This window comes from Mesitornis unicolor, unplaced genomic scaffold (genome assembly GCF_000695765.1).
Source record: "Mesitornis unicolor isolate BGI_N332 unplaced genomic scaffold, ASM69576v1 scaffold12905, whole genome shotgun sequence".
Lineage (NCBI taxonomy): Eukaryota > Metazoa > Chordata > Aves > Mesitornithiformes > Mesitornithidae > Mesitornis > Mesitornis unicolor.
Genome location: NW_010183524.1, coordinates 29552 through 55747, shown reverse-complemented (window position 1 = coordinate 55747; position 26196 = coordinate 29552). Strand labels below are relative to the sequence as shown.

The 26196-nt window shown below is 51.7% G+C and overlaps 1 protein-coding gene across 1 annotated transcript in view; it reads left to right on the top strand.

Moving 5' to 3' along the window:
• The window catches only part of GFRA2 (GDNF family receptor alpha 2), a gene marked incomplete at its 5' end in the record, with an annotated part of 13656 nt that extends 9442 nt beyond the window's left edge, over positions 1–4214 (top strand). The window contains 5 exons of the mRNA XM_010184173.1: positions 2590–2699; positions 2782–2922; positions 2997–3172; positions 3434–3487; positions 4086–4214. Coding sequence (XP_010182475.1) covers positions 2590–2699; positions 2782–2922; positions 2997–3172; positions 3434–3487; positions 4086–4214 — 610 coding nt within the window. The remainder of the gene's footprint in view (positions 1–2589; positions 2700–2781; positions 2923–2996; positions 3173–3433; positions 3488–4085) is intronic.
• Between the last annotated feature and the right edge of the window lie 21982 nt (positions 4215–26196).

Here is a 26196-nt window from a genome sequence, read left to right as displayed (position 1 = left end):
AAAGAGTGACATCTGGCTTGGATATTCTGGAAAGATTACCAGCTGGCTTGTCATGTATTATGAAAAGAATAACATTTGCCTTAGAGGATGCTACAAGCCAGGAGCAGGGCCCCGGGGAGCGGCGTGACAAATTTTCGTGGCGCTCGGTGATGAACTTGCCACAGCTCTTTAAGAGGATTGACGTGCCTTCGCCTCTCATTTGGGGAGAGGGGAAACGCTGTCGGAAACTTTATTTATCTCCCGCAGAGGGGAAGGAGGGGGGAGCCCAAATACCTTCCCGCCACGGGGATTGAGCAAAAAGAGCCGAGTCGGAGCTTTTCTGCTCTGCAACACCCACGCCAGGCTCTTCCAATGCTCCCAGTTTGTAAATGGGAGCAAAACCCTGTGATCTGAGCTTGGATTGGGCTGCAGGGAGGGCTGAGCCCTGCAAATATCCCCTGGCAAAGCTTTTCTGCCTGTGCACAGCTCCAGTGAGGGACCCTGATGTGCTGGGAGCCTCAGCACCAGCAATGGGGGTGCAGGATGGGAGCCCTTCACTCCACACCGCTGTTGTAGGGCATCTTTCTCTCCCTGTGTGCTAAATAATAAGAAATAAATGTGGGTCTGGTGAAAATGGCCCTGGAATGGGTGAGTTTTGTTGCAGGAGGAAGGAAAGGGTGGAAGTTTGCTCCTCATGCCACAGGAGAGCTGCAGAATCCCTTTTTTTCCCCAAAATCTGGTGGTTTAGCCCAAGCCTGTCCATTTTCCCCATGCCACGGAGCAGCTGCCCCCCACAGCCCCTGGCTGCATCCCTCCCTGTGGCAATGCCGGTTGTGTTATTGCTATTTCTCAGCATCCCAGGCCCTGCAGCCCTCTCTTCTCGCTGGGACTGTGAAAATAACCCAGATGCGCAGGCTGACCTTGCTCTGGAAACTCACAGCCCGTCGGGAGGCTCCAAGTGGGTCAGGCAGTTGGTGCAAGTGGGAAAATTACCCAGTTTGTGCTGCTGGCAGGCAAAACCCATGTGTGACCATGGGGAGCAGCAAAAAGGAGGCACCCAGCGCATGTGTGGCTCGGTGTGGGGTGATGCTGGGATCCCCCAAGGACCAGAGGTGCCCCAGAAGAGCCTCGGCTGCTCCACAGAAGATGGGCGTGTTGGTGGCTATCACAACCTATAACCTGGAAAAAAAACCCCAGTCACGGATGGCTGGAAACAGTGCAAGTCTCCAGGAAAGCACTGGAGCATCCTGTGCTCTGGTCCAGCTGGGCTTTATTCCCTTTTTCCTCTTTTCCCCTGTGTATAGTCCATAAAACCACAGCGGTTTTCTGGCTGTGGGGTCAGCAGCATCATCCCTGTCTTCCCCCAAACAAGGGATGCATCTCAGTGGTACCAGCCCCCACTAAATCCCTCCGTGTACTGGAGGTGCAGTGGGATGGAAAGTACTGGGTGGATGTAAGGCATCGCTGCAGATCTCTGCTTCATTCAATCACTGCTTCATTTGTTCCTCCATTTAGTTTGATCAAAACCTCCTGAAAACAAATCATTCCTATTAAAAAAAATATATATAACACAATTTCTACCCTTTATTTTCATCAGTTCTTATGGCTTTAGGCAGGTACTGTTGGATGATTCAATCACTGGTTGGACAAAGATGACATTTAATTAAGAAGCAAGGAAAGGGAAGCTAGAGCAAATAATGTATGCCTGCTTCTTTCTATATGAAATGCGGAAAAAAAAGGAGCCGAAGGAGATTTTCTGTTGTGAAATGCAAGGTCTTATCTACAGTGTCAGCAACTTGGCTGCTTCGCAGCGATCCCTCCCTGTGATGGAGATCCAGCCTGGGCCACAATTCAGCCTCGTGTCTGCTCAGTTAATGACCGAGTCCATTTGGAAAACTGCTGCCCATCCATCTGTCCACCTGGTCCATCTGTCCAGCCCTTCCCCATCCCTCCCGTTTCTTTATCCTTCCACCTCGGCTATTGGGTTCATCCCAAGAAAAATCCCCCGAGCACCGTGTGGAAAGCGTGGGTTTGTGTCAGCAAAGCCGGGTTACCAATATTCCTGGGAATAACTTGGCTCCATGTGGTTTTTCTGTGCATGAACACAGGCAGGGCACGAGCATCCCAGCCCCTGGGATCTTCCTCTTGGTTTTTTTCCACCCCTTCTCAGCTGCAAAAGGAAGGAAGGAAAATGCAACCTCCAACCTCAGGCATTTTAATTGCACTCTTAAGCCTTAGCGTTTCAGGGGGGAGATAAAAACAAGCAGTGAAATTTTATGGTTGTGTAACGACGCCGGGAACGGCGCGGCCAAATGAGGTTGTGAAGTTGGCATTGGTCGGTTGTTGGCGCTTGACAGGGGCTGGGGAGGTGGGAAACAATGGAAAAAGAAGGGTCTCATGCTCAGGGGCTCATCCCCAGTGGAGTACAGACACCCCTGCTTTATCCATCACCATCTGGTGACAAGAAGTTGCACCTCCATAGTCTGTATCTCATTCAAAACTCCTTTCTCTATCTCATTTATCCTCTTTTCTCACCTTGTTGCCGAGTTGCTCCATGCCCAGAGCAGCAGTGAAATCCCATCCCTCTCCCTCTTGTTTTCACACACCCAGGTCCCGTCTGGCCGATTTCCACACCAATTGCCAAGCTTCCTTCCAGTCCCTGACCAGCTGCCCCGGGGACAACTACCAGGCGTGCCTGGGCTCCTATGCGGGGCTCATCGGTGAGTACCGGGGGGACCGGGATGGCCAAGGGGCTCTCCCACCGCATCTCCTCATCCCTCTTTTCATCCTCCTCGGGAGCAGGTTTCGACATGACGCCCAACTACGTCGACGCCAGCACCACCAGCATCACCATCTCGCCCTGGTGCTCCTGCAAAGGCAGCGGCAACATGGAAGAGGAGTGCGAGAAGTTCCTCCGAGACTTCACCGAAAACCCTTGTCTCCGTAAGGCTTCTCCCCATCCCCTTCCTCACCCTGCCCCATCACCCAACCCCCTTAAACATCTCCTGCCCCCCCAGGAAACGCCATCCAAGCTTTTGGCAACGGCACCGATGTGAACCTCTCCCCCAAGAACCCCTCACCCCCCGTCACCCCGCCGCCGAAAACGGAGAAGAGCCCTGCCTTGCCAGATGACATCAATGACAGCAACACCATGTATGACACCAGCGTCATCACTACCTGCACCTCTGTCCAGGTAGGACCCAAGCCCAGTCACTGCTGCAAACTGGGAACACTGGTCTGGACCCTCGGTGGGTCCATCAGCTGGGAGATGGGCTGCAGTCCAAGAAGTCCTGCTCAGTTTAAGCATCGCGGTTGGGATGTGGTGTTGGTACCCAGGTGCCCGGCAGAATCCAGCCATGGTAAATGGGGGTCTGGGCAGTGCCTGGGGTGGGATGGGAGAGACCCATGCATGGGCCGTAACCTGCCCTGAGCCTTTCTCCTGTCTCCTCTCCAGGAGCAAGGACCGAAGCTAAACAAGTCCAAAGAGCAGAGCCTGTGCTACTCAGAGGTGCGTTTGGGGCAGGGGAGAGGCCCAGGGCTGGGAGCTCTTTCCCAGTGCAAATTGGTTGGAGAGAATGTGCCAGGTATTGCTGGCTTCACTGCCCAGAAGGCAAAAACAGGTGTTTGTCAAGGTTGGATGCTTTTCATAGAATCACTAAGGTTGGAAAAGACCTCTGAGATCATCAAGTCCAACCATCAACCCAACCCCACCATGGCCACTAAACCACGTCCCCAAGTGCCACATTCACACGTCTGGAAATCCCTCAGGGATGGCGACTCCACCACTGCCCTGGGCAGCCCCCTCCAGTGCTTGATACTTCTTCGAGTAAAGAAATTGCTCCCTGTATCCAATCTAACCCTAACCTGGCACAACTTGAGGCCATTTTCTCTTGTCTCATCGCTTGTTCCTGGGGAGAAGAGACCAACCTCCCTTGCTTCCCCCTCCTTTCAGGAGCTGTAGAGGGGATATGGTCTCCCCTTACCTCTTCTCCACTTGAACCCCCCAGTTCAACCTCTCTCCATCATTTGTGTGCTCCAGACCCCTCCTTAGCTTCATTCTCCCCCAAAAGGATGCTGATACAACCCCACTCTCCCCTCTCCCGCAGACCCAGCTAACGACAGACATCATGCCGGACCAGAAGACCTTCGTGGACCAGAAAGCCAGTGGCAGCCGACACCGGGCAGGCCGGATCCTGCCCCTTGCACCCATCCTCCTCCTGAAGCTGGCGTTATAGAGGGGGCGGCCGGCGGGATGGGGACGCTGCCAGGGGCGCTCGCCCCCGCCTCGGGAAGGGAAGGACCCCCCCGTGCTGGAGACTGAACCGGGGATGCCAAGCCCGGGCACGGCGGGCGGCAGGAGGACCCTCACCATGCTGGGAAACTTTGGTGGTTTTCTTCCTAGTTTTGGTTTCTTTTTCCCTATTTTTTTTGGTCCTTTACGCCGCGTTGGGTCGTAGGAGCCCGTGGCTGGTGGTGAAACCCCAACTTGTGCCCTGCAACGTGGGATCCAGAGCTGTGAGCAGCAGCAGGGAGGGAAAATAAGCGTCGAGCAGAGGTTAATTACGGGACCCATCATCCCAGGGATGCGAGGTTTCCACATTGGAGCATCCTGAAGAATGGGTTCATTTTTGGAGCATCCTGATGGATGGGCTCAGTTCTAGAGCATCCTGAAGGATGGGCTTGTTTTTGGAGAATCCCAAAAGATGGGCTTGTTTTGGGGGCATCCCAAAGGATGGGCTCGATTTTGGAGCATCCCGAAGGATGGGCTCACTGTCGAAGGCTCCTGCATCCTTTGAGCATCCATCCTTGCTCCAGCTCTTGGCTTTGTTATTGGGGTTGGATTTTTTGGGGTTTTTTTTTTTTGTTTTCCCGTGGTTGGCGAGAGTTTTAAAACAGAAGCGCAAAGAAGCTTCTGCTCGGACATTGTGAGCTTGTCCTGATGTTTTCAGTCTGTCACTTGGAGGGGGAGATTTTGCTTTCTGTTTTTTTATTTTAATCTTTGTCCGGTCACATTTGGGTTGAGATGGGATCTGGCCCATCGGTGGTTGGAAACATCTCTATGTTCCTCTCCGTTTTCTTTCTTTTATATATACATATATAGTGTATGTATATAGCATTCACCTATACCTACATATATGTATGTATATACATAACCATATACATCTACGGTGTGGCTTTTCAATTTCCTTTTTTTTCTTTTTCCTTTCTTTTTCAAGAAAAAAAAAATGCTCAAGTGGCAACAACAACAACTTAAAAATGTATTATTGTAAAGTTTATTTTTTTTAATGATGTCTATAATGGAAAAAAAAAAAGACAAAAATAAACCAAGAACAACAACGAACCGAGGGAGGAAGCGGCACCGAGCATCACCCGCACCCAGGTTTGTGTCCGGCTGAGCATCCCAAGCCCCGGGGGGGTGGAAACGGGGGCCGTTCAGCTGCAGAGATGCAGGATTTGGGTCAGTCTAGCTCTTTTGCAATGCTGCGAACAATTCCCTGCCTGTTTTGCTCCGGGAGACAAGCAAACAAGCAAACATTTCAAAGGAGCTGACACATTCCCGTGTGGCAGGCTTGTTTTTTTTTTTTTAATGTGCAATAACTTTGTTTTTGAAAATACCATCCCCTTGCCTTAATGTCTTTTTGGGTTGTTTTTTTTTTCCTTCCCAAGCAACCTGACAGCGCCTTGAGATTTGGGTCACGGAAAACATCAAGTTTCTCGAGTTAGACGAAGATAATTCTTTGAGCCTTATTTTGATTATTTTTTTATTCTCACTTTGCTGCTCGTGCCAGGGAGCAGAAACATCAACCCTCGTGGAAAATGGGATGTCAGGGGCATCCCGGGGATGCTGAAATGGGAGCTGAAGGACGGGCTGGGCTGCTTGCCGGGCGCTGGTAGGTAGGGGAGGAGGGAGGGAGGGATGGATATTCCCTTTTGCAGCACGGAAAATAAGAGACCGCGTTTGATGTGGAAGTTGGCGCGGGGAAAATAAACATGTCACGTCTCTCGCAGGAGCCGCGTTGCGAGCCCAGGCTGCTCTTTGCCATCTTCTCTCCTCCAACAGCCGGGGAAACGACAGCTCTGCAGCACAGCGCCAGATGTGCTGAGCCGTTTGGCACCGGGAAAAGCTGCGAGGGGCGGAGGGGGGTGGTGTTTAAGGGGTTCTCCAGCCAAATTTGGGGTCCCTCGTGGGGGGTGAGCTGAAATCCTGGCTGCTCAGAGCTTCCTTCTGCTTGTGCTGTGGGTTTGGCTCATGGACCCCCCGAGAACCAGCTTTAGGAAAGGGGCTGTAAAATAGAGCACAGATTGCTGGGTTTGGGAGGGGTTTGATTTCCTTCTTTCCCTGAGAAGTCTAAAAACTCTCAAGGCTTTTCTGAAAGAGGTACGAGCTCCTTGGCTAGGGAAACATCTCTATCCTATATCCAATGCCAGGGATGCTGCACCCCACGTGCAGCAAATGCCCATCTCGCTCCCCACGTCCTCCAGCTCCAGATGCATCAGAAGAAAGCAAAGAGCACCCACTGAGCCTGAGTTTAGCATTGCCCCCTCACTCTTGTGGGAGTTTTGGCCGTGCCATGCCCTCCCCAAGCATCCCTGGAGCTCCTTGAGCATCCCTGGAGCTCCCTGAGCATCCTTGAATCTGCCGTGCCTGGAGCACCCCGGTTGGCAGCTGTTTTCCTCCCCAGATGGGTCCTCGGAGCAGAGATTGTGCTGGAGCTGCTGAATATTCATCGGCTCAGGATGAAAGCATTAGCCGTGCTAATAAGCATGCTGCCTTCATCCAGGTGCCGTGTACCTCGCGCCACTGAAAGCAAAGCTCTTCAAGGTGGAAACGCTGGGGACGCCGAGGCTGAGATGCGAAATCCCAGCGAGTTATCCTCCCAAAGCCCGGCTAAGTCCCTCTCTCCGAATGCAAAGCCTTTCTTGGAAGGAGGGCGAGAGGATGAGACGTGCGAGGCGGCGGATGAAGGCGATGGGAAATGGTTTTGAAGGACGTGGTGGAGAAAACGCGGCGTGCAAAATCGCTGCCTTTCCTGCTGGCAGAATTTTTTCACTAGGATTTAATTTGCATGGCATCGTTTTGGGAACGGTCCTTTTTCGTGGAGCAACGCAAGGGTCTGAGGGTCTCCAGCTCCCCTCAGACAGAGCCAAGCTTTGTCTCATCTGGATTTGGAGAGACCCCAAATTTGGGGCTGTTTGGGGACCTCACACAAGCTCAGCATTGCAAACCTCAGCATGGATAATCCTGCTCCGAATCACTGCAGCCCTCATCCATGAAAATCATCGCAGTGGAGATGGGTCTGGACATAGGCAGCAGAGATGCTCTGGTGTTTTTTGGCCAGTTCCAGCTTCAGCGTGGCCAGAGGAACAGAAAATGAAGACTAAAAAGGGATTAAGAGCATTACATTTCCCCAAGAACGAGTTTCCTGGTGCCCTGGTTTGAGGTTTGCTCCCCTGTTGGATTTTTGTCCCGTCTCTCATGGCAAGGGCAGCTGCAGCAGCACAGAAAGGCTCTTCCGTTTCTTCCGACGTGAGAGGTGATTAAAAATGGATGGGATGGCCCCTTTGCCCTCTGTAATTAATCTGATGTTCTCCTTTAGGCTTTAATAAGCACTCGCACCAGCTCAGTTGGGCAAGTGTCGCCTTCCTCTTCCCTCTTCCTAATCCTCCCTTAAATAAGTTATCACCTTGGGGCATTCCTCACACCTCCAAGTTTCTCGAGAGCAGATACTTTTGCCTCATTAACTTTCCCCTCACAAGAAATACCTTTTCTTCTCCCTCCATTGTGCTGAGCTTAATTTTAAAGGCATAAAAATAACCTCGCTGTGTGGCGATGAGCGGCGCTGCGGCTCGGGGATGAGGATGTCCATGGAGCTGGGATGCTCGAGTTTAGAAACCTCTTGATCCTGGAGCCCAGAAGTTCGCTTGATGCTGTTCCAACAGGGAGAGAAAAAAGAAAGAGGAGGATGTAGGAAACCGGTCCTTTTTGTTAAACAGGACCAATTTCAGCGAATTTCTCTTCAAATCACCCATCGCCGTTATCTGGGGTAATCTCAGCAGAGGAAGGAGCTGCCAGGAGGCCTGGTGAGGTCTCTGGCAAGGAAAGGAAAGCATAATCGATTTATTTTCTTATCTCTCATATTGCAAGTGAAGCTCTGGACACTCTCCCAGGGCCTGGGACCTTGGATGACCCTGCGAGATTGAAAGGATTTAGGAGGAACAGGAAAACCAGGACCTTTGGCTTCAGCCTGAGGGAATGGCTGGGGAGGTGCTTGGAGGGCAGCACGGGGGGCTCTGCTCCATGAGGTGGGGACACCAGGGGAGCAAAAGGGAATTTAGACTCACCCAGTGGCATCCACTGTCCCCAGGGGAAGAAGGGCTCAGGGGGTGCCCAGGAAGACCCCCAAATCTCATGGGGCTGGGTTGCAAACAGAAGGATCCTTTACAATCCATATAAAAATGTGATTTTCCCATCAGCGTGAGCAAGCTCCAAGGCCTCCCATATCAAAAAAAAGAAGGTTTAATTCAGTGACACCCCCTGACCTCTCCAGGCAATTAAGGAGGTGGCTAACGAGCCCGGGGCCGTGGGGTTTTGCCCCACGTTGTGTCAGCAGCGGCGTTTCCCCGTGGGGAGCAGGGCTGAAGGATGGGGCGCGTTTCTCTCAATTACGGCCCGAAATGGCCCCGCTCCAGCAGCAATTAGCAGCCTCCGAGGGACTCCTGTGTCCTGCCTTACACTTCCCTAATATAATTACCGCAGCAAATGAACAATGAATTAAATCAAGGAGAAAGGCAGGGGGAGATATCAGTTGTGTGGCGCTGCCAGGGGGTCACGGCTCCAGCTCTCAGGAGGCAGCCGAGCCTCCAGCCTTGCTCCAGGCTTTTCCTTTTGGGAGCTTTTTCTTTGGGAAGGGGATGGTGAGGAAAAGCCCGGCTCATGAAGAGGCTCAGGTAAGCACCAGGGTGGGTCCTTGTGCAGGAGCAGCAGAGATGGTGGAGATGCTCGGGGGTTGCAGCAGTTTCCATGCACAGAAATGGTTTCTAAATGTGCATTACAATCAGAAATAAAATCCATAGCTGAAGCAAGACCCAGCAGAGGGGTAGGGGTCCTGCTGCCACCCACAGTGGGACAGAGCTGGCGATGGATGGAGGGATGCATCACAACTCTGCTCCGAGACCTGATGGAAGTGGAAGGTGATTTTAATTTTAAATCTTTCTATTATTATTTGAAGGTTTGTCTGTATTTCACTCATAGCCACGCTTTCCCACAGCAAAGCACCATCCCAGCTGCTTTGACAGATGCCCCCTGCTATTTACTGGGCTTCTCTGTGCCTGGCATGGGGTGTGGGATGCTGCCAGGCTCTGCCCTGGGGTTGTTCCTCTGCACTGGCCATAGAGGGGTGGGCAAAGCTGGAGAAAGGGGATTTAAATGTTTAATTTGAGCATCCCCCGTGTGGGGATGGGGCTGAAAGGGTCCCTTCATCAGTGTCGGAAAGTTTTCCTCTGTGGAAATTGGCCGCAGGAAGGGAAGGCGTCGAGGAGGCCGCTCGGGAAGATGCTGGAAACCTGGCCCCGTGACAGCGTGGAAATTCCAGCTCCACTGAACCGGGCTGGCAGTGGCTCTGGGTTCCCGTTGTTCCTGGCACGGTCTGAGCCAAGGTCCCGGTGCTGGCCCCTTGCAGCTCCCAAATCAAGCTCAGATTTGGGGCGATTTCACCCCAAAGGGTGCAGGAGTCAACCCAGCCAGACTCAGCTTTCCTGGCATTCCCATCCCTTCTCCGTGATGATAGCAACTCGCCTCCAACCCAAAACTACCCCGATACCTTCTCCAGCATATCCCAAGTACATTAATTACAGGAAAGAAAAATGCCTGTGCTTCCAGTTACTGTGGAGCAGTGAAAAATGACTGAGTGTAAACCACGTCTGCTAGATAATTAACTTCATAGATAATTTCTTCTTCATTTTGACTCAATTACTTCCTTGATATGAGAAAGTGCTGAAAACACGCTTTTGTTTTTGGTTTTTTTTTGGATGTTGCATAAAACAATAATTGAAGAAAACAGCTCAAGCTTTCCCAGAGAACCTCTCCTTCCTTCGATAAAGGAGCCAGGGCATAAATCGCATGTAATTCTTGCTCTGGAGTTGCAGGGTGTAGCTTGGCACTTCTAATCCTGGGGGAAAAAACTACGGCTCTGTGTTTCTTCCCGGGCCTGGGTGCAAACCTCATTGCCCGGAGGTGACGCTGCCCTGGTGAAGTGGGGTTTGCTGTGAAGAACGGGGTGAGAAATGCAGTGTTTGTGCTGGTTTATTCACCATTCCATAGGGGTGGACCATTAAAGTCAAGGGCTCTGTGTCCCCTGACAGCCGGGGGACAGCAAGGGATGCTCAGGAGTAAAGGGGATAGAAGTTTGTGCCTGCTGGTGGTTTCACCTTCAGCATCTTGGCTTGCTGGGGGTTATTTTTTGAGGGTTTTTTTTCACCTATGCTTTGTTGCTCACTGCCATAAATCGAGCTGAGCTCTGTGTGAGGTGGCTTTCTGCAGCCAGGCTTTTTAAGGAGTGAAAAGCTCCCCGCGCTCCTTGCGGGAAATGCCAACCGGTGGCAGCGCTAAGGAAAGGGAAAAAAAATAGAAGAAAAAAGTGATTTCAGAGGCGTTTTTAAAAATAGCTCCTGTTTGTACCGAAAATATCAACGTGCGAAACTCAGGTGCCACCAAACTGGTGAACAAGGACAAGGTGAGCATGGATTTTCTGGGGTCCCTGGTGCTGAAGGAAGGGGTGAGGAGGGGTGCGAGGATTTCCAGACCTTTCATGGGAGAAAAGGAGGTTTAAACCCTGGTAAAACTGCCCTTTTGCAACAAAACCCTCGTCTTCTACTGAGAAAAACTACAGCTACCAATGTTCTTTAGTTTAACCTTTGGCTTTGGGATGTGAGAAGCAGCTCCTGGGCTTTAGAGGGTTATATGATGAAATGCACTTGAAATAATTCTCCAACAGCTGGGATAGACCCTGGGGCGTTGGGTGGGCCAACCAGCAGGATCATTCGGTGAAGGAATTCATTGGGTTTAACTTTAATATTTGAAAGGGTTGTAAAATTAGGAGATACCCCTGCAGTCAGTGGCTGCTGTGGCCCAAGCCAGGACCAGGCACAAGCGATGGTGCTCAGTGCCCGGCCCGTCCTCCTGAATTATTCCTGGATGCCGGCTGGAGCGCCACATCTTTGCATACGTTAATTAGACTCAGTGGGGGAAATCAAACCGAGCGCCGGCTCTCCTAATTCCCTGCCTGGCTATTCATTATAAGAAGCAGCGGCAACTGGGATGTCAAGGAGGATTAAGTGGAGTCACAGGTGGTTGCGGGGGGGATTGCCAACCCCCCTGGCGTGCGTGGCCAAGCAGCCGATGGACATAGATGGAGCAAAAACCACCTAAAAGCATTGCCCAGCCTCCCCGTCATCTCTTCTTGGGGGAGCACGGGCTGCTCGCTCCCTCCAAAAAGGGAACACCCCCCCTAGGAACCAGTTACAGCGCTTTGGGTGCAGCCCTGTTTTGTTCGGGTGTTGATAAATGGGGCCGGGTGCTCCGGTCCCAAAAATCTGCCCCCCCCGCCTAGTCCCAGAGCTGCACAAAGGCAGCATTTAATGGAGCATCCACCCCCTGGTTTGTGGTGGGGATGAGTGGGCTGTTTGCCCCCGAGGGGGCCTGGGGAGGAACAAGGGCTGCGCTGTTCCCTTCGGGGTCCTTTCGGTGACCTCACATGGGCATTTTGGGGGAAAATCAAATGCATGGAGACGGGGGATGCATAGAGGTGAAAAACCTAGGTCTGCTGATGCTCCCAACTCCCCCTGCACTGCGACGATGCTGGGGAGTACCTGGGGGGGCATCATGGGGGTACCCAAGGAGGTCTCAGTGCATGCACATTGCTCTCCCAACCCATCCCAGCCACCACTGAGCATTTTAGGCAGCAAACCCAGCGGTGACCCCGCAGGCCGGGTGTCTGGAAGCCATCACAGCTCCCCCCCAAGGGCGATTTGGGGCCCGGCCACAGCGCGGGGGGGGTCCTGGCGAGCAGCGAGTTTGGCCGTCGGTGTTTAATTAGCTGCTGAACATGACGCTTGTTTTAATTCCGTGCGTTGGGAGACGTGTGTTGCTGCCCACACACCCCAGTTGCCATAACAACTTTAATTTGTTTTCTAGCCTCCGCTCGGGTGGATTTGGGGATTTTTGTTTGTTTGTTAATCTCCTTCCCTTCCCTCCTTTCTCCCCCGTCCCCTCTTTCCGTTCTTTCCTCCTGATTGCGCTCGCTCCCCCTCTGGTTCTGTGCGTTAATAAGAGGCAAAAAGTCATTGCGTGGGTCCTCGACCCACAGCCGCTGCCTCCAACTTGGAAGCAGGGATTTATCCCAAGCAATCCCAAATTATCATCCGGTTACTGAAACCCAAAGAGATGCACAGCTTCCCCTTCGCCCCCCACCCTGTCCTGCAGATGCTGGGCTGAAAAATCAGGAATAAAGCTCTGGGAAGGGAAGGTTGCAACATCAGAACCTGCACAGGATACACAGCAGCGACCAGGGCAGCTCTGGAAAGATGCTGAGATGGCTCGGTTGGTGCCACCAGGTTTTTCTCTGCCTTAGGATGGATATATCTGGTCCTTATCCCTTTCTTACGCCCCCTCCCCTGCTCCTGCCTCCTCCAGCATCGCATCCAAACCCTGGGGAAGGTGAAATGAAGCCACATCTGCTCATCCCGGGGCCTTGGTTTTGTTCCTGCTGGGCTCTGGGGTTTCTCAGAGGGACGGGGGAGCTGCAACATCAGAAGGAAATGATGCAAAAACCGTGGCACTGGCCAAAACACTGCAAAAAGCAGCAGAAAAAGGAAAAGCAGAGCTATCTGCAGCTGCAGATGCACTGGGGGCATGCGGGTTGTTGGAGGGTGCTGGGAAAGGAGGGACCTGGAGGAAGAAGAGCTTGGAGGGGAGGAAGGTCAGGCTCTCAGCAGCCCAGGATGCAGTGGGAATGGGATGCAACAGCTTAGGATGCAGTGGGAAAGGGATGCAACAGCCTGGGATGCAGCGGAGGGAGCTGCAGTGCGAATCCTCTTGGTAGCTGTGGTTTTATGGCTTCCCATAAACAGTCCCCTCCATCTCTCTCTCCATTTTTAATTACCTAGAAAATAACCTCCATTCAATTTACAGCTCATTTGAAGCTATGAGCAAGGGCCCATAAATATTTAATGCGTTTAGAAGTGGCACCAACTGTCCAGGGCTTTTTTTTTAACTCTTTTTTTCCAAGAGTTGCCTTTAGCATCTTTATTCCCCCATATTTTTACAATTTTCTGCTCCTTCCACCCAAAAAGACAGCCAACCTCTGGCAAAGGGTTCAACCCCCGAATTTTCTCATTGCAGTTAAGAAGAATAACCAAGAATTTCGGTCGATGCTGTAATTTCAGCTGCTAAGATCACAGCAGAAGCCGTGCCTTGCTTTGCCTTTATTCTCCAAAAGAAAACTCCCATTTTTCTGAAGTCCTGACAGTTGCCCCGAATCCCAGATATTATGCAAACAAGAGCCTTCTACGCCCAGATTTTTGTGGGTTTCCCCAGAACATAGTTTGGTCGCGCGTATTAATCACTACAACGTATATTTTATTGTAACATAATAGATATATTTACTGTACAAGGAGCGACAGCATTTATTAATTATGCACAAGCGGGCCTAGAAAACGGATTTGTTTGCTTTGATGTCTAATGCGGCAGACTTTTTTTCCTGCTTGTTAAACTTAATCAAAAGCAATCAAAATACGCTCCCATAAATTATAGCAAATTAATTTCAAACAAAAGGGAAAAGTATTAGGTAGCACAAATGGAAATAAAATTAAAGAAGAATAAGCGAGATAGGAGTCAGGCTAATTTAAATACTGGATTTGATTGTGGTTTTTCCTTTCCTTTGGACGGAAGGATTAGGAAGAGAAAAGGTGCAGAAATGGGGTCTGAGGGGCTCAGAGCTTTGGTTTCCCCCTAAAGTGTTGGCATGGCCAAAATGTAGCAGGGACCGTGATATTCAGCATGGGCTGGGCATTTTATTGCATCTCAGGGCTGGTGAGCACGGGATCAGGGCTGTGACACCAACCACGTCCCTGCAGCATCACCTGCATCTGCATCCCTGCCTGTATCCCAGCTCCAGCATCCCCACATCCCAGCTCCAGCATCCCCATGAGCATCCCAGCTTCAGCCTCCCTGCATCCCACCTTGAGCACCCCCTTGAGCATCTGACCTCCAGCATCCCTGTATACCCATGAGCATCCCCATGAGCATCCCAGCTTCAGCCTCCCTGCATCCCACCTTGAGCACCCCCTTGAGCATCTAACCTCCAGCATCCCTGTATTCCCATGAACATCCCAGCTCCAGCATCCCCATGAGCATCTCAGCTCCAGCATCCCTGCATCCCAGCTCCAGCATCCCTGCATCCCACCTTGAGCATCCCCATGAGCATCTCACCTCCAGCATCCCTGTATCCCCATGAACATCCCAGTTCCAGCATCCCCATGAGCAATCTCAGCTCCAGCATCCCTGCATCTCACCTTGAGCATTCCCGTGAGGATCTCACCTCCAGCATCCCTGCATCCCCATGAACATCCCAGCTCCAGCATCCCCATGAGCATCTCAGCTCCAGCAACCCTGCATCCCACCTTGAGCATTCCCATGAGAATCTCACCTCCAGCATCCCTGCACCCCAGCTCCAGCATCCCCAAGAGCATCCCAGCTCCAGCATCCCTGCATCCCACCTTGAGCATTCCCGTGAGGATCTCACCTCCAGCATCCCTGCATCCCAGCTCCAGCATCCCTGCATCCCACCTTGAGCATCCCCATGAACATCCCAGCTCCAGCATCCCTGCATCCCTGCCTGCATCCCACCTCCACACCACCCCACGGTCCCTCACTTGCCCTCTCCACCTGGGCACAAGCCATGCCACCTCTCTCTTCTCCCTTCCCTTCTCATCCTGCCGAGTGCTTTAAATGTTTCCTACATCCTTAATTAACAGGGAGTCGTTAATCTATTCCCGTCCATTGGCGGTCGGTGCTAAAGGACATTCCCCCGCGTACGGGCACCTTCTCCAGCACGCGTGCACCGCCGGCGCAGTACGGCCACGCCGGGCTCTATTTACATAATGCTATTGACATTTTGAGGGTGAAATTATGTATGCTGCTTTAATTCACTGTTAAATTAAATTATGAATGTTTGGAACGTAGTAATTTCTTTTGTTCTAGGAACAGATTGTTTTATATATCTGCCTATATTACCAAGTTATTAATTTAATGATTTCATAATAGCGGCTCATTCCTTTGGGTAATATAAAGAGCAAAGTGTGCTCGGTGCACAGCTTAGCCTGCCTCGCCTGTCCCTACACAGATTGCCAGGGGTTAGGAATAGAGACGTTGGGTTTGGCAGAGCATTTCGGAGGTTGCGGAGCAGGACGAGGCTCTTTCCTTGCATCTCTCGCTCCTCGGATGGTGCTGCCAGGGATGCGGGATGCAGCCTCTGCACTTTGGGGGTGTCCCTGGGGACATTGGACAAGCAAATGGCAACGCTGGCACCAACCCTGGTGACATCTCAGTGTGGGGAATTCAGTGCCTGAGCTCCCAAAGCCAAGTGACTTCACCAGCTCCTGTGTATATATTTGTATATATTTATCCTTCTATTCTCCCCGGCACCACCCACTGTGGTGCGGGGAAAATCAAGGGAAAATTTGTCCACCTACATGCTGAGAAATCAAGGAACAAGAGCATAGGCAGCGCCCGCAATTTGTTCTTTAAAAAATGGGACTTTGATGAGAGACGTGATGCGGGGCCGGGGACCGAGGCGTGGGCTGCCCGGGGACGCACCTGGATTTTAACATCTCATGAAAAACCAGAGCAAATTCATCATTTAAACCTGATCTCGGTGCTTGGAGCACATGGGCAAAAGGGAGCACATAGGGGTCAGGTTCCTTGTGTCCCCGTTTCCCATTTCTAACCCTAATTTGCTTTTCCTTCCCTGCTTTCCAAATTTCCCAGGATTTCCCATGCGTTGTATAAACAGCAGAGCAGCAGTAAATCAACAGCACGGTGATGAAGCGGAGAGAACTGCTGAGCCCTGAACAATCCCTGCCTGACCCCACCATGACTCTCAAGTAATTCCTATCCTAATCTGTGCTGCTTGACTTCTGAGAAAGTAATGGCTCCTGTGGCACTGAAAAATTTACAAAATATTTACAATTCCCGAGCAGCCAGAGCAGGGGGAAGCTGTGCATTGCTGCATTTTAGTGTTAATGCACTGTTGTGTGATTGCATTGCTGCACGGTGCCTCCCTGCCTTCCCCAGGGCACCTGGCCCAGATCACATCGTTACCAGGTGCTAATGATGCTGAGGGCAGGGATTTAAGAGGGCTGGGAAGGGAGGGGTGCTGTGAAGGTTGAACTTCCAGTTTGGAGTAGGATGGAGCACTGGGCAAGCTGGTTTCTGCTCCTGTGTGGCTCAATGTTCCCACCAGCCCTCCTCAAACTCTTCCAGTTGCCCACCAACCCTTCTCAAACAAGAGCACACACAGTTTAGTGGACCTGCTCCCTTTCTGAGCCATTTTGTTTGCCTCAGTTCAGTTATTCTTTGTTGTTCTTCTGATTCTGAGTGGTAAACTTGTGCTGCAAGAAGGGAGTAATCCAAGTTTTGAGGCACCAAGGCTTTGTTACACATATCACAAGCAAACCCAGCAGTCAAAAAGCAGAGCACTGGGAACCATGGAGACCAAACCAGCCCCAAGAAGTCACCCACCAGCATCACCCCACAGATGAGGGAGCGCTGCCAGGGCTGTAACCTTTCTGTGAGTACAGCGAGATAAACATATTCTGCTTTTATTGGGGGGATTTATGTATGAGATATTGGTGAGCCCTGGTGGCCCTGGATGGGCTGGGTTGTAGCAATGAGAGGAAATGGCCTCAAGTTGTGCCAGGGGAGGGTTAGGTTGGATATGAGGAGCAATTTCTTTACTGGAAGAGGTATCAAGCACTGGAAGGGGCTGCCCAGGGCAGTGGTGGAGTTGCCATCCCTGGAGGGGTTCACAAACTGTGTGGATGTGGCACTTGGGGACGTGGTTTAGTGGCCATGATGGGGTTGTGTTGTCAGCTGAACTTGATCTTAGAGGGCTTTTCTGACCTTAAAGGTGCTGCGATGTCTTTGTGCTGGAGGTTGCATGGATTAATGCTGCTGGGAGCTGAGTGCTCCAGGCTGGCAGCCCAACCGAGCAGGGGTGAATCCTTTCTTGTGCAAAACAGCTGATTTCTAGGGCTCCTGGGTGAGTATTGGAGGGGCAGTTGTGTTGTGAGTTGTGCTGGGGTTTGAGCCTCAGAAAGGACCATGAAATAATCTGGAAAGGATCAGTTCTGGCTGCTCTGTGTGTGCTGTGCGTTCCTATTTCTCCAGTTACCCTTGCACAGCAGGCAGAGGTGGGTGCTGGGCTGACCCCCACCCGCAGAGGGACCTGGCCCGGATTTGAAGCCATGAAAAACTGCAGATTTCATCAGTTTTGCTGGCTTCCGCTCGGGTGGTTAATCAGCCTTGCTGTTTGAACATGTGCCTTATTTTTCCAGTGGGAAGCTGAAGCCAGACACGATCAACTCCTGCCTCTTGTTATGTCTTTCTTCACTAGATTAAAGATACTTTAGTCGCCTGTATTTTCTCCCAGGAAGGTACTTACTCACCGCAATCAAGTCACCTCCTTTGTCCTTTTGATAAACTAAGCAGCCTCAGCTCTTTAAGCTCCTTCCTCCGCAGGGTTTTTTCCCCCAGCTCTTTTTGAGATCCCTCTGCACATCCTTCCCGCATCCCTTTTGGGCTTCCCCCGCTCTGCCCCAGGGTCTCCATTCCCAGGAGATAATTTTTGGATAGAAAAACAGGGTCAGGGAGCTGGAGGGGGGGGATGCTTGGTGCAACCCTGCTGTTCTTCCCCCCCACATCTCCTTTGCCTTTAATAATATTAGAAAATACCAGTGAAGCGGAAAGGCAGCGCCGTCAGTGAGTGATAGTGAGATGAATTGATGCCGCTCGCAATGTAAAGATGGGTTTCTTTGGTCGGTGTCTCGCCCGCTCTGGCTCATATCAGCTCTGCCGGCTCCGTGACATTTTCCAAGGGATGGAGGAAGCTTTTCCACCTCCCTTCCAGCCACAGGAGGCGGGGAAACGCTGGTTTCCCCCAAAGCTGGAAGTGTTTCCCAAGGAGAACAACATGAGAGCTGAGAATGGAGGAGAAGGGACTGGGGTTGGGAATGGGAGTCCCAAAATGGGGAGGGGGGGTTGCATTAGGAAGCAGCCCCTGCGTGCATCCAGCTCCCATGGGGCTTTTGTGTCTGTACATAAGTCGGGTCGATGCATCGCTATACGGGCTCGTGGGGATGTAAAATACTGCAAAACTGCCTAAAAATGGGAACAACCTATTAATCGGTGCCTGGCCCCGATTGCGCCGGCTGCCTTACAAACCCGCAGCCAGGAAGCATCCGAAAACGAAGCTCTCATGTCCTAATTCTCCCCGCCGCGGACTCGCGCCGTGCAAAATACCCCGGCTAAACGCGGGCGTTCAGACATTAGAATATTCGCAAAGTGGTGCTCTCCAGCGACAAGACACTCGAAATAATCTGTTTCGGCATGGAGTGAATTTGCTCCTACCAAAGGGCCGTCAGCGGTGTCAAAGGCACTTAATGTCAGGCCGACGGAGTCCCTACTCCTCGTTAGCTCCCCGACGCCCAGCAGTAAACACATTTTGCTGCTTTGCTATCTTAAGAAGAGGCCAAAAAAACCCTTTCTGACAGCTTGGTTAACCTTTCCCCCATCCCTTTCGCACTTGTAAGCGCCGAAGTTCTCAGCTGAGGGCAGCTGTGAAGAGCGGGGAGGGAGGAAAAAGAGGAGGGGGGGGGAAAAAGGAAAATAAATGTGTCAGATATCTATTTTTTCGCGGCGTCTAAAAATAAGGAGAGTCTCACACGTTCTGTCTGCTCCCTTGTAATTAAAAGGCTGCTTTCATGCTGCTGCAAAGGGCAACCCGAATTAGAAGGTGTCAAAGGAAGGAGAGGAGCTGAGGGCTCAGCCGCCCCGGTCCTGCGCTTGCCTTTGCTCTCTGGTTTTATGGATGCAACAAATCCTGCTGCTTTTTTTACCCCTGGGGGGGGCAAAAAAGCTTATTTCTGTTAACCCACGTATATGTTATCTTAGTTTTCAGCCAGGAAATGCAGAAGGAAATGTGCATGTGGGGTATTGAGGGGAAAGAATGCAGAAATACTCAGGACTAAGTAGGAATTGAGGGCATCGTTGGTGTCTGGAGGGGAATTGCTCCTTGGTATCACTGAGTTGGAGATGGGGTGGGTGATGCTCACTGGGGATCGGCTTTTATGGCAAATCCTGGGATTTTCAATGCACTTGGGTGTTTTGCAGATAGCCGTGGGGGCTCGCGGTGGAGCTGGGACAGAGCACAGGCTGTGCAGGGACATCTCATTGCAAAGGAAACGTACTGAGACTTGGGGAAATGGGGCATTTTATCCATCTTTTAGGCATAGGGCAAAGCTGCTGGGATGAACAGATTTTTCGAGTGATATCATCACTGTTGTATGGACTCGGGGGAGCAAGTTTCCCTCTTCCCACCTCTGCTTCAAAGCTCTTTTTAGGGGAACTTTAGCAGCAAAGCCATGCTCCAAAGGGGCTTTTTGGTGCACCACGAGCTGCTGGCACAAAGGCTGGGCGCTTGCGTGTCCCCTTGGTGCCAGGGACTCAGTGCCAGTGACGCACTTGCTTCCTTACCCAGCACCAGCACGGAGGAAAAGACCCAAAACAAAGCCGAGGCTCATCAGCTAATTGTGTTTTAAAAGCAAATAATTGCATGAGTCAAAGTGCTTTGCTAAATTAAGTCGTTCTGCAGGGGCTGGGGATTTTTATTTTTTTTTATTTTTTCCTTTTAAATACAAAGCTTTTAATGATGCCCCTCGCTGGCTGTGAGCAGAGGAAGCTGGCCCCGTGCCGCAGCCATGGGGTGCCTGCACTGGCTCCGACTGCTTTGAAATTTGGGTAAGATTCAGTGTTTTGCAGCTCCCACCAGGCTGATGCCTCGGTTGGGCTGGGGGACTGCAGGTTGCTGTTTGTGGGAGGGAAATACAATGGCTCCATCATCCTGCTGTGGGCATCCCTGGTGCCCTATCTACAGCATCCCTGGTACCCAGGCTATGGGCATCCCTGGTGCTCCAGCTACAGCATCTCTGGTACCCAGGCTGTGGTCATCCCTGGTACCCCAGGCTGCGGGCACCCCTGGTACCCCAGCTACAGCATCCCTGGTACCCCAGGCTGTGGTCATCCCTGGTACCCTAGGCTGTGGACACCCCTGGTATCCTGGCTACAGCAGCCCTGGTACCCTAGATTGTGGTCATCCCTGGTACCCCAGCTACAGCAGCCCTGGTACCCCAGCTACAGCAGCCCTGGTACCCCAGGCTGTGGTCATCCCTGGTACCCGAGGCTGTGGTCGTCCTTGGTACCCAGGGCTGTGAGCATCTCTGGTACCCAGCTCTGCTCCCCTCTGCAGGGACCTTGTCCCAGCACCCACTTCTCCAGCTCAGAGTCCCCCCCTTATCCTGGCCCTCTGCCCCAGCAAGTGGGAGCTCAGACCCTTCTGGAAGTGAATATTTTAATCTCTTTCCCCTCCTCTCTGACTCGAGTGAGTCACACAGCTCCTTTAGAGAGAGCTTATGCTTGTGGGAGCTGTAAAACCCCCAGCAATTGAGAAATGCAAGCCTTAAAACAAAGCTCTTTTGGCAAATGCCGAGCTGCAAATCTGGACCTGGATTTTTTCAATTAAGCTTTTTTTTTTTTAATTTTAAGACGAATTAATTGATATTTACTTAGTGTGTCAAAATAGCTGCAGTGCGTTGGAGTGCCGAGCGCCATGTGGTTGGAACAGGGTGCTGGGGAAGGGAGGCATGAGTCAGTGGTAAATGAATTAAAAGCAGCAGCTCCTGCTCAAGGCCAATTACGTTTCGCTCGACGAAACGGGAGGGAAGCACATGGGCTGCAGAGAAACGGCTCCCAGGAAACCTGCCCTGGTCTCTTTTTTGGTGGAATTTGCCTCATTTTACCTGCGGAGGAGTGCAGGTTTTGGGAAGCTGATTGCAGGGCAAAAAGAGCAGCACCCAGTTCATATATTTGGCAAAATAATGGTGTGAAGGGTTTAATAATACTAATAATGTTTTCAGGATGATGGGGAGAGGAGGGACCGTGTGCTCTGGGAGGTGTTTTGGGCTGTGTGTCCCATCCTAGGTGGTTGGATAAATGCGTCCCATACACGTAGATGGGTTTTTATCTCTTGGAGGTGTTGGTTGATTTCTTGGTGAAGCACAGCTTCTTAGAAACTTTAATTACACCCATTGGCTCTCTGTATAAAAGTAATATAGCACTGAGAAAATGTAGGGTGAGGGGTTTGGGTGTGGGAAGGGAGGCAGGTGATGGGTTACGGTGACCCATCAGCTGGAGCCGTGCAGGGACGCGGGCTCTCATCCCCACTGGTCATACTGGAAGAGGCGCAGGGTCCTGCCAGAGCTCCCAGTTGGCCCAGTAGCAGACAGGTACTGGAGTGGTGCGTGGTTCCTCATCCTCCCGATACAGAAATGCGAGCAAAGTCTCTTTTTTCTTCATTTTTTCCTTATCTTTGCAAGTGGAAGACGTGCTGGGATCCCCTCCCAGGGGAACAGGATGGGCTGGGGGGCAAAAATATGCGCAGAATGGGGGAAAAACATCACTTTTGGACAGAGAGTGACTTTGGGGTTGCTTTGCAAAGTCGCAGGGAGCCTTGTGAATGCCCCATGGCTGCGAGCGAGCGAAAAGCACCTCATCCATGAGCTCTGGACCCGTGTGGGCTGGCGAGGAAACCAGGGCTGGGTTCAATATCAGCTTTGCCCGGCTCCAATTGCCCAGCAGTATATGAAAGCCATATTTCTCAAGTTACTGGGGTTATGGCTTTCACAATTAAAGCCCTTTTTTTGGTGCCCCGCTGCCCTCCATCCTCCTTTTCGGCTCCCGTTTATCTCCTCTCATTTGTCACCTTTATTAGTTCTTAATCTCCCATCGGTGCTGCTGAGTTAAGAGTAGGATTAGGGGGAAGTTTAATTGGATGGCACTCCACTGCTCTCCCAACATCAGATTCAATAAAAGTTTATGAAAAGATAAAAATCGCACTGGGTTTTATAGCTCTGGACAGAATAAAAGGGACTGGCGAGGAGAACAAGGTAACTTTTTCCACCTCCTATGTATATATATATTTATTTTTTTTATTCCCTGTAACCCCATTCGAGCCGCGTTTCAGCTTGATTAAACAAGGAGGGAAGGATTTGTGAGAGCGGCGTTATCCCTCTCGCTGCGTGCGAGCTGGAAGTGGCCTGCAGCCGCTCGCCCTCGCCCCTGACAGGAAGATGAATTGGCCTTCGGCGGGCGAGAAAATAACATTTATTTCACATTGAAAATATGCTGAGCTGCTGAGGAGCTGGCTGGGGAGGTCAGGACCAGAGAGCTGGGATGGGAGAGGAGCCGGATTTGGGCAGGTGCACACAGCCACCCTGCGTTGTTCCAGTTTAGTGGGTGCCGAGACCATTTGAAATGACTGGTTTTGCATCCCTGGTGATAGCCAGGGGTGAGAAATTTATTGTCAGCCCAGGTGTTTTGATAGGAAGGAGCAATATGGTTGTTTTGAGGGGCTCCCGCTTCCCCCATCCCGCTTCCCCCTCCCCCATCCCGCATCCCCCATCCCCATCCTGCATCCCCCATCCTGCATCTCCATCCCACTTCCCCATCCCAGCTGTGCTGATCCTGTCCCCCTCCCCATGCATGGAGGGGACCCCGCTGTCCCCGTCCCCGGCCTTTTTATCCAGAAGATAAGAGAAATGATTGAGGGCTTTCAGAGGAAGCCCAGGGCATGGGGAGAGGATGAATGGGAGCTGATTGAGGCTGCGTAGTTTGGGGGGTGGGAGGAAGCGGGATCCAGTCCCTTCATCCCCCACTGCTGAGCCCCAAATCTTCCTGTGCCGGGTGCTCTCCTTGCACCCATCCCAAAGCAAAGGTGGGTGCCCTCGGTGCCCCCAGCAAGGGTGGGTGCTCATGGTAGAGCCCCTGCAGTATGGAGCATGGGATGACTGCCGGAGCTGGCTGAACCTCGCAGGAATAATCGCTGCAAATTAAAGTTAGGGGAAAATCTGCCCTTTTCCTGTTGGTTTTGCGTCTCTCCCTCATGATGGAAGCTGTTACTGGGAAAGAGAAAGGACAAAACCCAAGCTAATCTTCATTATATCTTTCCATTAGGGTCGAAATTGTTTCCATTCCTGTTAAAAAACAATCCAGGTTGTTTTCTCCCTGAAACGCCCAGCTCTGCTTGTGGGTTTTTTTTCTCTTCTGGGTTCTCATCCCAACTTTTTCGTCTTCTACAGCAACATATGGGGGGGAAAAAAGTGGGGGAAAGTGTTAAGAGAGAAGGCGGAACAAAAGATGGGCTCAAAAATAGAGAAATGGGGGCTGGCTGGCAGGGAGAGGATGGGATGAGAGCATCCCTTGGGTTGGGGGGGATCAGGGCTGGAGCATCCCCCTGGGCTGGGGTGGATGCAACTTTCCTGAATCCCAGCATCCTCCCCTTGAATTTTGGTGCCCTTCCACCCCACCCTGGGAACCCTCTTCCCCGCAAACCCCGCGGCTGCTTTTGGGAAGCATCGCCCAGCAAAACTGCAGGCAATTACAGGCGGAGAGACAAATCCTCTCCCCGAATCAAAGAGGACATCTATTCAGTGCCAGCTCCTCTGGGGCTGGTGGGGAAATAAAGGGACATTGTCAAGTCCTGTCAGGCCCCAAATTCCCATGTTTTTGGTAAGATGAGTGCTACAAACTCTAACCCCTAAGGGGGTGAGGGCATGTCTGAGTGGGGCTCTGCCATTTGGCCTGGTGGGAAGCTCAATCTTTAATGGAATTGAGCTTTTAAAATGTGTATTTATACAAAGAATGACTCCATGCCTCAGTTTCCCCTCTACTAACCGGTGCTCACTGTGCTTCCCCTTTGCTTTGCCTCTTCCTATGCTCCAAAAATCAGGTTTTTGAGCACAGTTGGTGAAACCTTGAAGCACGGTGCCTTTGGCTGGGGACTCTCCGAAACCCCACCTTGGAGCTGCCCCCCATCTTTCCCCTCCTGCTCCTTTATTTGGGTTCCCAGCGAATCCTTTGCACCCCAGAGCTTATCGCAAGTAGATTTTGTAGTTTTTTAGCTTTTTTTTAGTTGTATGTTTTCTTTTAGGGTCAGGTGGGGCTGGGGGTGGCGGATAAACCGAGGTGGATTTGCTTTGTGTGCAGCGCTGCCCTCTGCTCCAGCACCGTAATGGAGCATTTCTAGGGAGAAGGAAATGGTTTTCCTGCTCTGTGACCCTGCCTACTCTGTGTAAGCAGGGTAAGCTCTGATTCGAAAGGAAAAAACCCCGTTTTCCCTCGCCTTGTGGTACTCGATAGAAATATCAGCCGAGCGGAAGCGTTGTCAGGCTGGATCAGCCCAGGAGCCCGTCTAGCATCGGCTCCTGCCTTGGAAAGTCACCAGGCTGAGCTCTTTTAAAGAAAGATGTGGAAAATCAGGGAGAGAGCGCGCAAAAGCTGGTTGAATGCAGGGTTTTGGGGTTATTTTTTTGCTGTTTTGCACTGAGGAGCGAGTTTTTGGGCAGGTTTTGGCAAAGCAACCCCGTCTGGTTGCAAGCAGAGGAGCTGTGCTAATGCCGCAGCCGGCATGAGAGAGAGAGACAGAAAAATCCGAATCTCTGTGGAGAAACGTGACCCGGCATCATCAAGAGCTGAATTAATTACCAGCGAATGGCTAATGAAGCGTTGTGAGTCAGCAGCGCTGCTCCGCGCCGGCAGTTTGATCTCGGGGAGATGGGTAGGGAGTTCTTGGTGATGCTTATGAACGGTTTGCTTTGGTTTGGAGCTGGGGAGGGTGCAAACGAGGGTCCCAAAGGGGTCCCGGTGCCCCCTGGGGGCTCTGACCCCATAGATTCAGGCCTTAGAGGACTGTTGGCAGCTCATTACACGGTCCCTGCACTTGCTGTGTTTAGTCCCGTGCTAAATGTTTCTAAAATTGCCGAAAATCAGCCGATAAATCCCTCCCCAGCAGCGGCATCAGTGAACATCAGTGAACAGTGGCGCAAAGCCACGGTTCAGCCTCACCCGCAGCTTGGGAGGGAGCCGTGGTGATGGGGAGCGGAAAATAAAACATTAAGGGGGGGCGGAAATAACCCAACAAAAGGCAAAGGAGAGCGGGGGGAAGGCTCTTTTTGTCGGTGTAATAGCCTGTTTCTGACAAGGAGCCTCTGGAAAGCTTTTAAGAGCCTGGAGAAGGACAGGCAATTACGGGAAGGGTCGGGTACCTGATGGGGTGTGGGTACAAATCACTCGTCGGCGTTTCGGAGCTGATTGCTGTGCAGGGGGGAGAGGGTTTTTAGTTTGAAGGGAGGGCTCGGTCCCCTCCTTCTCACCGCGTTGCTAATGGAGGACTCTGCAATTAGCGAGCGACTTTAACGCAGCTCATCGGGTGGCTCCCGGCCGTGCTGATGCCTATCAGCAAAAAGAAGCCCTAAAGGGCAAACCTGGAGGGGGGTGCAAATGAATTTGGGGGTTGCTCCGAGAGCAAAAACAGCCGGATCCGCATCCATCCCCAATGGGCTGGGCAATAGGGGCATCGATCCCCCTCCGCACGGGGCACAGGCAATGGATAGGGGCTGGTTTTAAGGTTTAAAGCTCTTTTTTGGAGCCCAGAAGGGTCTTTTTCAGTCCCTTGACGTGGCACAAGATGGTTAAATTAAATTGGGATGCTCCGAGCACTTATGATGTTTTCCATCCCAAAGTAGGAGAAGCTACGTTTTTTTTCCCCCGTCGCAGGGATTTTGCAGGTGGGAATTTCTCCTGGGAAGAGCCACGGGATGCAGGCCAGCTCATCCTGCTCCATCCAGGGCTTAAAAACCCTGAAAAAGTACCAATTTCTGGGCTTTTGCAATGGGAATTAACTTCGGGAAGGGACTGGCAGCCTGGCCAGAGGAGCTTTGTCCTAAATTAATTCAACTTTTAATGAAACCTATGGGCTAAAGAGTGGCGCAGCTCTACGGAAATGGGGAGAGTAACCCCGTGTCTCCGGCACTGTTATTTTTAGCTCG